Source organism: Gymnoscopelus braueri (assembly GCF_963280865.1).
Source record: "Gymnoscopelus braueri genome assembly, chromosome: 19".
Classification (NCBI taxonomy): domain Eukaryota; kingdom Metazoa; phylum Chordata; class Actinopteri; order Myctophiformes; family Myctophidae; genus Gymnoscopelus; species Gymnoscopelus braueri.
The window spans coordinates 35113836-35123835 of record NC_137621.1 but is presented as its reverse complement, the minus strand read 5'-3'; the positions used below and the strand labels follow the sequence as shown (position 1 = coordinate 35123835).

General features: G+C 42.6%; 1 protein-coding gene across 4 annotated transcripts in view; it reads left to right on the top strand.

Annotated features, from left to right (window-relative positions):
• The window catches only part of slc4a11 (solute carrier family 4 member 11), a 122726-nt gene that overhangs the window by 72114 nt on the left and 40612 nt on the right, over positions 1–10000 (top strand). For all 4 annotated transcript variants that reach the window (XR_013932107.1, XM_080413858.1, XM_080413856.1 and 1 more), the window contains exons 6-7: positions 1–81; positions 2140–2263. The exon at positions 1–81 is cut by the window's left edge and continues 1 nt beyond it. Coding sequence is in view for 3 of the 4 variants with exons in the window: in XM_080413858.1 (XP_080269984.1) it covers positions 1–81; positions 2140–2263 (205 nt within the window). In the remaining variant the exon portion in view is untranslated. The remainder of the gene's footprint in view (positions 82–2139; positions 2264–10000) is intronic.

Sequence of the window (10000 nt, the reverse complement as noted above, 5' to 3'; positions counted from 1 at the left end):
CCACCTGCTGTCAGAGACCATCCAGGGAGTGACGGCCACGGCCACAGGAATCCAGTACCAACAGTCCTGGCTCTGTATCATGTAAGTACTGTAATTCTATATTTAAAGAAATAGTTCACCTAAGAAGTGACTTTATTTATATCGTTTACTTACCCCGTGATGACTTGAATGCGTTTGTATAACATTCCTTTGCGGTGAAAATGAGAAAATGCTTGATGAATTGAAGTAAATGGAGGCCAAGATTAACAGCAGCAAAACTATATAAGAAATCCGGTTATAAACTCGAGTGTGATGCCAAAAGTCTTCTAACCATTTGCATAACGCTACGGTCAAAACACTTTTTCATTTTCAAGAAAATAAACGTTTGAATTCACTTCCGGTTGAAACCGTGAGATGCACGATTGAAGAACGCGCCTGAGGGTGCCCGTGGGGTTCAACGGGAGCTCATTCACATGCACACGAGTTTCTAGGCACGTGCATTATTCCTGCAATGAGACAGAATAGCGAGTGCATTTTCCGGCAGCGGCAGCTGCCGCGGAGCTGCCGGCGGCGCCAGCTTTGGGAGTGTGCTGCGTTTGTGTAACGCAGTCCCCACCAATATTATTTACGATTCTGTGCCTATCGGTACATAACTCGGACGGCGCTTAGTCGACTAGCAGACCATCGGCCGGTCGTCGCGGGCACTCGCGCCTGGAGGCGCTCGGGCGCGACTCCTTGGCCTCAAGGTCTGCTGAGTCGTCGCGCCTCCGTCATGGTCCAAAACTATACTTTATCGGCGGAAAAAATAAGTTCCACCGCCGGCAGTCACTGCCGGCAGCTGCCGCTCCTCCACCGGCAGTTCCGCGGCAGTTCCGCTCCACCGCCGGCAGTCACTGCCGGCAGCTGTCGCTCCTCCACCGGCAGTTCCGCGGCAGTTCCGCGGAAGCTTCCGCTGCCGCAAAATGCACTCGCTCCTTCTGCAGAATAGGCCGGAAGTGCTTAAAACATTTTTGGTTATGGTTACATTTTGGAAAGAGAATACTGTAAATCATTTGGATTACACTGTGAGTGCAGTTTTTATGAACAGATTCTTGATATTGTTTTTCTGTCAATTCATCAAGTATTTTCTTATTTTGTTGGATTATTCATTCACTGTAAAGGATTGTTATAAAAACGAAAATTCTCCTTTTATTGAAGACATCACGGGGTAAGTAAACGATAGAAATAAAGTCAGTTCTTGGGTGAACTACATCTTTTAAATGCATTGAAATATACACCCCGTTTGACTCAATTATGATCATTAAGTTACGTTAATGATCATTAGTTCAGTGAATCCACTTAAATCATCTAGTTTATTTTGTGTAATTTGGTCTTAATTTACACCTCTGCTTGTGTATGTGCAGTTATGTGTGTCATAAGTGGTGTCCTGAGCATGCCTGTGTGTGTGTGTGCTTGTGTGTATACTGTATATGTGCATCCTTGTTTGTGTGCATGTGTTTGCACTGTGTTTGTGTGTGTTCATTTGCATGCATTCTACACACAGAGAGGTTAATCTATGGAAATGAGGTGAAACACTGACATTTATAACCCAATCCCATCTCATTACCTCCCTCCCCCGTCTCACTCTCTTTCCCCCCTGTCTCACTCATTTTCTCCCTCTTTCCCCCGTCTCACTCCCGGTCTCGCCATCTCATTTCCTTTTCCCTCTTGTCTCACTCCCTCTCTCACCCTGTCTCACCCACTTTTTCCTCCCGTCTTACTCCCTCTCTCCACTCACTCCCTCTTTCCCCTATCTTACTCCTTCTTACCCCTATCTCACTTCCCCCTGTCTCACTGTCTCTATCCTTGTTTCACACCCGTTTGTCTCTGTCTCACTCCCTATCTCACCCTTTGCTTCCTTGGTTTTCCTTTCCATCCATCCATCTTGTTCTCACTCTGTCCACCTGCCGGTCTCTCATTTGTTCTCCCCTCCCAAAATGTCTTCTCTCCTTCTCCACATTGACCTGTTTCCTCCCTCTTTCTCTTCCTGTTTATATCCTCTTTCACTCTTTGCCTCCCTCCTGTCATCCCCCTCCCTCCCTCCCTCTCTCTCTCTCTCTCTCTCTCTCTCTCTCTCTCTCTCTCTCTCTCTCTCTCTCTCTCTCTCCCTCCCTCCTCCAGTTGTAATGTGAAAAGCCTCCAGAGGCGTCACGTGTGCATTTCCCGCCTGGAGAGACCTCAGAACTGGGGGGAAAACTGTTGCGAGGTCCGCTACGTCATCCTGATATTGGCCCCTCTCAAAATGGTAACTAACATTATTTTTAAAGGCTCTTATTATGCTTTATTATACCCAGTGCAGAGGAGAGTGAAAGGACAGAGGGTTTTAGAATAGAGGAGAGGACTATGTATCGTGCAGCACAGGTCATGAGCTGGTTTTGAACCCATGATGACATATCAATGTCATGTATTGTATTGATAAAGTTGTGGATAGTGCCTGCTGTCCACTCCACACAACCTCCCTGCAGCAGTTGGTAGACTCACTGTTGAAGGGACGGATCCGCGTCTCAAAGCAATTATCTATGACTTGCTCCCTTTCATTGATCGCCAGGTCATTTGTTCACTTGTGATTGTATTAACCCATTCAATCCGGAAACGCATGTCTGTCATTTTAGATTTCTTTGGCTATTCAAAAATAGCAGATATACGAGCTTGTAGATCTGCTATTTTAGAAAGATCGTTATGTGTGCAAATCTTTGAATACATATATTTTTTAAAGCGAGCATTTGTAAAATATTTTGTTCCAGGGACCTCCAGAAGCAAAGCTATGAGTTACAAATGTTCGCTTTGAAAAATATATACGATTAAAAAAAGAAATAGCAGATCTATAAGGTCGCTATGAGCTTGTAGATCTGCTATTTTTTTAATAAATGTATAAAATAATGGTTATAGCGCAAATCTAAAATGACACAGGATGCGTTCCCGGATTGAATGGGTTAAAGGATGCATTTTGTTTGTATGTTTTTTATGGGAAATATTCACACAGCTTTAGCCTGGGGGAGCACTTTTAGAATCCAATAAGAGCCCAGGGCAGCAGATGTGATTCTGTGGCTTCACAGTCTGCATTTCTTTTTTTTTCTTCTTTTTTTGCTGTTATCAGTCATCATCTGTGCCAGTGAAACAGCCGAGAGGGGGGGAGGGGGGCTTCTCGGAAGCACGTGCGTGCGTGCGTGCGTGTGTTGAGGGAGGGAAAGGGGCGAAGGTGTATCCAAATTACCATACGATCAGTGCTGACACCCTACCAACCATTGCTGGACTGATTTACATACCACCAGGCAGTGCTTCTAGCTTTCATCAAAGCAAATTTGTTATTTACAGTTCATCAAATAAAACTTTTCTGGAGTAGCTGGCTCTTATAGATTCAGTTAAAGACAACTTTTTGGAACATATTTTATTTATTTATTTGAAATTCAATTGAACTGTAAAAGAAAATATGTGAGTGTTACAGTAAGTGTGAGGGCCTCCTGACTACAGTGAAATAATGCAAATGCATTCGAGTCTGGCAGGCTGCCGAGACAATATTTAACAAAGTGAGATGCCTCCAAGCAAGTGCCACTACCATTCAGTTCTTGGGGCTGTTAGGGCTTTTATGACCACCATTACCCTTTATGTTATTATATTTTCAAATCTCCTTTTCATTTCAGTTAAACATCACTTTGCTTTGTTGAACTGGAGTCAGTTCAGTGTCCTGTTTTCTTTTCTCTTCCATTTGTAGTGTTTTTTATGCATTTGAGTTGCTCAATTGTCTTTTATATTTAGTGTTACTCCCTTGGTGTATTTGCAGAGGTGGGAAGAGTAGCCAAAAACTGTTATCAAATAAGAGTATTGTTACTTCAGAATAATATGAATCAATTCAGAGTAAAAAAGTATTAGGGGAAAAAAACTACGGGTACTCAAGTACTGAGTAACTTCTTATCTATTGTTTCAATAATGAAAATAGGAGTGCCAGAGCTAATTGCAAATATGGCCCATTTTTATAATAGGCTATATCACATTTGTTTCTAAACTGTTCACGTGGAAGCAGATAATTAGTGTGATTGTGCATGTGCATGATGGTTTACTACTACTTACTACTAACTTTTTTATAGTGAGTTGGCCTGGATGTACTCAAATGTATCTTCTCCTTCTGTAACTATTACAAAAGTAACACAATTAATACAGTTTACATGTCCCCAGTCTAGGTATGATGTATTGGTCATACTATTCACCAGACAATTCTGTCACTAAAGACAACAACCAAATATAAAATACTCCCTTCAAAGACTAGGATCCCTTAACAGGGCTAGCCTATCCAAATCCGCAACTTACCGCAACATATACGTATTCGTTATTATAGGCTGCAATGTCCACATGTCCGCAGATGAAGATGGCAGCGCATGATATAGCTTTTTGGTAGTTTTTAAGGCGAACATAGTCCGATTCCCGAATCACACGCTGACGCTGTTGTTTCAGGCATTGTTGACATCCACTCATTCATTCGTGTGTGTTCTCCAGTGCTGCTGTGTGTACTATCAGCGCAGAGATTTTGTGTGTTATGTGACTGCCTAGAGTATATTTGGTTGGTGAAACATAGTCAAATGTCGCTAGTGGCTACGTTTGATTGGTGAAACTGTGTCATGTGGCAGAGCCTTTGGCGAAAGTCTCTCTGACAGAAGATCTTGGATTGAATTAAAAAAATGGGGACAAGTTAAAGTAACGAACAGAATGTAGCCCAATGTACAGTAATAGAGTAAAAGTAGAGGTCCTTCTTCACAAATAATACTCACGTAAAATGTAAAAGTATATGGCATTAAAACTACTCAAGTACAAGTACAATTTATCCAAAAAGTTACTTGAGTAAATGGAACGTGTTACTGCCCATTTGTCTTTATTAGTGGTCCTTTTGAAGATTTAACATCAAGTGTTTGAGGCTGACAGCCTATCAAGGAAACGGCTTTCAAATGGTCACTCAGTAATTACTGTAAAGTTGTTACAATTTTCCAGTTTTATTATAGAATCAATATATATATCAATATTTATTTCAATAATACACAGTATAAGTCTGTACTTTAAAGACCACACAATCTTTTTTTCTTCTTTGAAAAAAAAAATATATTTTTTTAAACCTTATAAAGTCAATGCAAGCTTTCACATTAACGACAAAGTTTTGCGGAGCGAAAATGCATCTCTTATTTTTTGGCACCGCAGTCGAATTTTGCGGACATTCGCTGGCTACACCTCTGACCAATCAAAATGGTAGACCAGGGGTCTTCAACAGGGGGTCCGGGATCCCTAGGGGGTCCTCAGAGTTACTACAGGGGGTCCGCCAAATCTATGTGAGATAGAACATTTTCTCTCTCTTTTTGTTTTTTTACACTAACGACTTGAGCAACCCTATTCTGGGGGGAACATTCACCGAAAATAGCCGATCTACAAGCTGACAACGTCAGCTTGTAGATCTGCTATTTTCGTACACTGATGATAGTGCTGTAAACAAGTCTATGAAGCTATGAAAAAGTTGAAATCTGCAACACAATTTTATACAATGTAGTTGGGGGTCCCTGCTTGGGGGGTCCCCGCTTCTCTCTCTTAGCTAACTGGGTCTAGCCTGAAAAACGTTGAAGACCCCTGCGCTAGGCCATCCCATCCTACTCCTGTTGATGAGTGAGCCAGATGCGCACTGGAGGCTATATAGCCTACATAACTGGAGGCCCGCAGCTTTCAAGAAAACGGGACTTGGTCTCATTCCTCAAATAGAATATAGCCTATCATATTAATCTTACCTCAGACATGTGGCTAGCCACTGCTCTGGATCAATCGGCCCTGGATAGTAGCGTGGAACTCACCCATTTTTGCTCTCAAGGTCAATATTGGGTGTACCCAAACACTTCTATTCTTTTTCTTTTTGTTATTCAATAAAACCATGACCAGCTAATCATCACTTGAGGATGTAGACTCCATTGTTTCTCCGTGGCGCGAAAAACTTTGTGCCACAGATCTCTTTTCAAATAGCTGATATACAGTAGGCTTAAAGTGGTTAATCAAATTTTAAGCTATATTAACTAACAGTCCGTTGACACTTTTAAAAGGGGACTAAAAACCTTTCTTTTTAACAAGGCATTTTCCTAGATGGACTTATTGATGCCTTTTAGTGTTTTTAAAGTTGAAAAGTTTTCTTAGTTGTGTATAGTAATGATGATCCAGACATGATCGAAAAGTTGATCCAGTATATCGTTGCTGTCGGGCAGAAATCTCCATATTTCAACTTTTTATGTTTTTTCGTAAATGAATGCCCTATTTCATCATACTACCGTGTCACACAAAATTAGCAAAAACAGCCGATCTACAAGCTCACAGTGAGCTCATAGACTTTTCTGTTTTTGAAATCGTTTTAAGTAAAAGTGGTTAAGTGTGTTTGTGTTTTTTATAAATATTGAACTAATTTCAAGTATTAAGAGCTTGTGACTAAATAACTGCATTGGAACACATTTTCCCATTTCCTGAAAAGTAACGATTTTGGACATGCAAGGATTCCATCCGAAAGCGATGATAATTATGCAGTAAATACTGGGACCAAATTAGCTGTGTGCTAATTGACTTTATTGATTTCTTAGTCGCTTTAGAATGGCACAACAAATCCCCCAACAGCCTCGCCGTCTTCCCCTGACAACAACAGAAGCCCTTTATACTTCCCATCAAACCACTGCAGCAACTCTTTATCCTGAGCCCAGATACACACACACACACACACACACACACACACACACACACACACACACACACACACACACACACACACACACACACACACACACACACACTACATATAGATATATGTACATGCAAACTCACACATGGACACACACAGATGGAAATATATAAACTCATGAAATCTCATGCTCGAGAAGCCTCTCTCTTAAACACTCAAACTTAGGTACACATTCATATACACAAACATGCACACTCAAGTGCATCTCTCATGCATACATTCGACAAACATATATGGGAAAACATTTGTGAACGTGCTGGTAGAAACATGTGCTAACACACAGATACTCAAAGCCACGTAGACAGGAATACCCGTGCGTACATACACGCACACACGCACGCATGCATGCAAGCAAGCACACACACACACACACACACACACACACACACACACACACACACACACACACACACACACACACACACACACACACACACACACACACACACACACACACACACACACACACACACACACACACCAATCTCACCAACCGCACTACCATCAAACCTCAGCCCCACCGCGGGGGCAAGTGACCCCGGTAATCAACAAGTCCACATCTAACTACCTGCTTTGTGCTTGTTTGCGTGATTCTCTCTCTCTCTCTCTCTCTCTCTCTCTCTCTCTCTCTCTCTCTCTCTCTCTCTCTCTCTCTCTCTCTCTCTCTCTCTCTCTCTCTCTCTCTCTCTCTGTGTTTTTCCTGCTATGAACTTTCCATTGTGTTTGTGCTTCTCCGTAACGGTGCCAGTGCCCCTTACAGCCAACCACTAATGGCATTCTGCAAGGCATTAATCTTGGCCGCGAGTAAACAGTAATGCATTGCTGTGACTCCACTTGCTCTGATGGTGACGGCCTATTTGCCGGAGGAAGAGAGAGAGCTCTTAGAAGGGGGCATGATGATAATGATACTAGGAATTCCTCTGGCTGGCAGATGTATGCAATCTATTGTGTCTCTGTGTTTGTGGGGGGGCTGCCTGTAACTTATTTTACTCTGGGAATGTCATACTCTGCAATAATACACTGTTATTTTACAGCAGCACCCCTCATTTTGTATTCAGTTAAAGTCTGACAACTTTTAGGGCGCCGATAGCCGATTGGTTAATGTGTGTATCACATAGGCTCTGATGCCTGACAGCATGTCCTGGGTTCGATTCCCGAGCCCGGCGATGGGTTTGGTGCATGTCACTCCCTGACTCTCTCCCTATTAAAAGGATCCCTGACTAATAAGCCAAATATGCCTAAATACATAATAATTGCCCTCTATACCTAAAATAAAAAATGTAAAACACCTTAAATATTGTATTTATTTTAGAAACCGTTCATCTTTTACTCAATATAGAGGACAATTATAATGTATTAAGGCATATTTGGCTTATTAGCCAGGGATCCTTTTAACTGTCTCTCTACTGTACTATACCAAATATATTAAATATAAGCAGAAATTCCCCAAACATATCTAAAAAGAGCAATTTTTTCTCTTCCCAAATTTCAAGCAAGCATCTAAATATCAGTCAACGTCTGTGTTTTGGTATGGTTGGATTTCACACCTGATGCATACCCTACCCGAGTACACATGGGCATTGATGTTGATTCATGTTCAGGTTATTCATTTAACCCAGCCACTGTGCAGTGTTTGGTGACCAACTCCAGTTTTAATACCAGTACCTTGGTCAAGGGCCAGTACCTAGCCCAGGTTAGAAGGTTTGAGGATAAAACAAGAGAGGCAAGGTTGAGATGGTTTGGACATCTGGAAAAGGGGTACATTGGGAGAAGGATGCTGAAGGATGCTGAAGATGCCAGGTAAGAGGAGAAGAGGAAGGCCATAGAGGTGGTTCATGGATGCGACAAGAGAGGACATGCAGGTGGCTGGCGTCACCGAGGAAGACGCAGAAAACAGATCCAGATGGATATAGGTGATCCGCTGTGATGATCCCGATGGGAATTAACCGAAAGAAGAAGGAGGAGGAGAAGAAGAAGAAAGAAGACAGGAGTATTATTTTGGTGCGGGAGGAAGAAAACCCAGCACAAACACAGGGAGAACTTGCAGACTCCACACAGAAAGGCCAGTCCAGCTGGGGTTCGAACCCAAGACCTTGCTGTGAGGCAACAGTGCTAACCACTGCGCCACCATGCCACACGTTTACTTTCAAACGCATTTTTGTGAACTCTCACTCTGTGGATGAAAATGGCCTCGTCTGTTCTCCTCAGTGGGTTGACCAAAACATCTCATATTGTACACAGGCATGGACCATTGGAATTCTGCAGGGAGTGAGAAAGCTGATTCTTCACTTTTCCCAAATTTAAGCTGTTAATTAGTATTTCTGCGAACTCTCACTCAATTAAGACTGCTGTGGGTGGAGATGGGGGTTGTGACTCAAGGAAGCAGTGCCAGGGTTAATTGATTGGCATGTGTTTCCAATTGTCTAATTATGTGTTGTGCGCAAAATATACCAGTGGTTATACCTGTAAAAGGCCATATGTGGCATAAAAAGCAGTTTTCCTCCTGCCAGAAAGTGGTTGCAGCTCCTACCTGGTCACTGGCAGGGCCGGCTTAAGCCTTCGTGGTGCCCGGTGCTTGGACCCGGTTTCGTGCCCCCCGGGACCGTTTTGTGGGGGGGGGGGTTGCAGCGCGGGAAAAAAAGACGCTTCACCGGCGCGTTTCAGTGTTGTAGCGCTCCTTTAGCAGCCGCTGATTCTAAATTTCGGCACTTTTCGCCGATAGTTCTGTCTTCTTTCACTTTCTCCACGCCGTTTGGTGCCCCCCCCAAGGTTGGTGGCCTGTGCATCAGCAACGGGCTGTTGGATAAGCCAGGCCTGGTCACTGGAAGGTATTTTCTACATCAGAATGGCTTGGTTTCATTCTTGGGGGTTATATTTCCAACATTATCTGTCAGACGATCACTTTTGTGCACAACAGTGGCTCTCCCTTTTGTAGTAGCATCTTGTACTTGGGCTCAGGGCTACACACACACACACACACACACACACACACACACACACACACACACACACATTTTTGCCACAGGCTCGAGAAAGTGAAAATAGACGATCTACAAGCTCACAACACGTTGCGATGTGTTGTGAGATTGTAGATATTCTATTTTCACTACTTCTTAAAAGTGTTTTCCCCCTCTAATTAATGGATTAGAAAAAAATATTCTTTTGTAAAAAAAATGTGTGATTTAGTTAAATCTTTTTAAATAATAAGAATTAAAAACAAAATGTAGGAAAAAAATG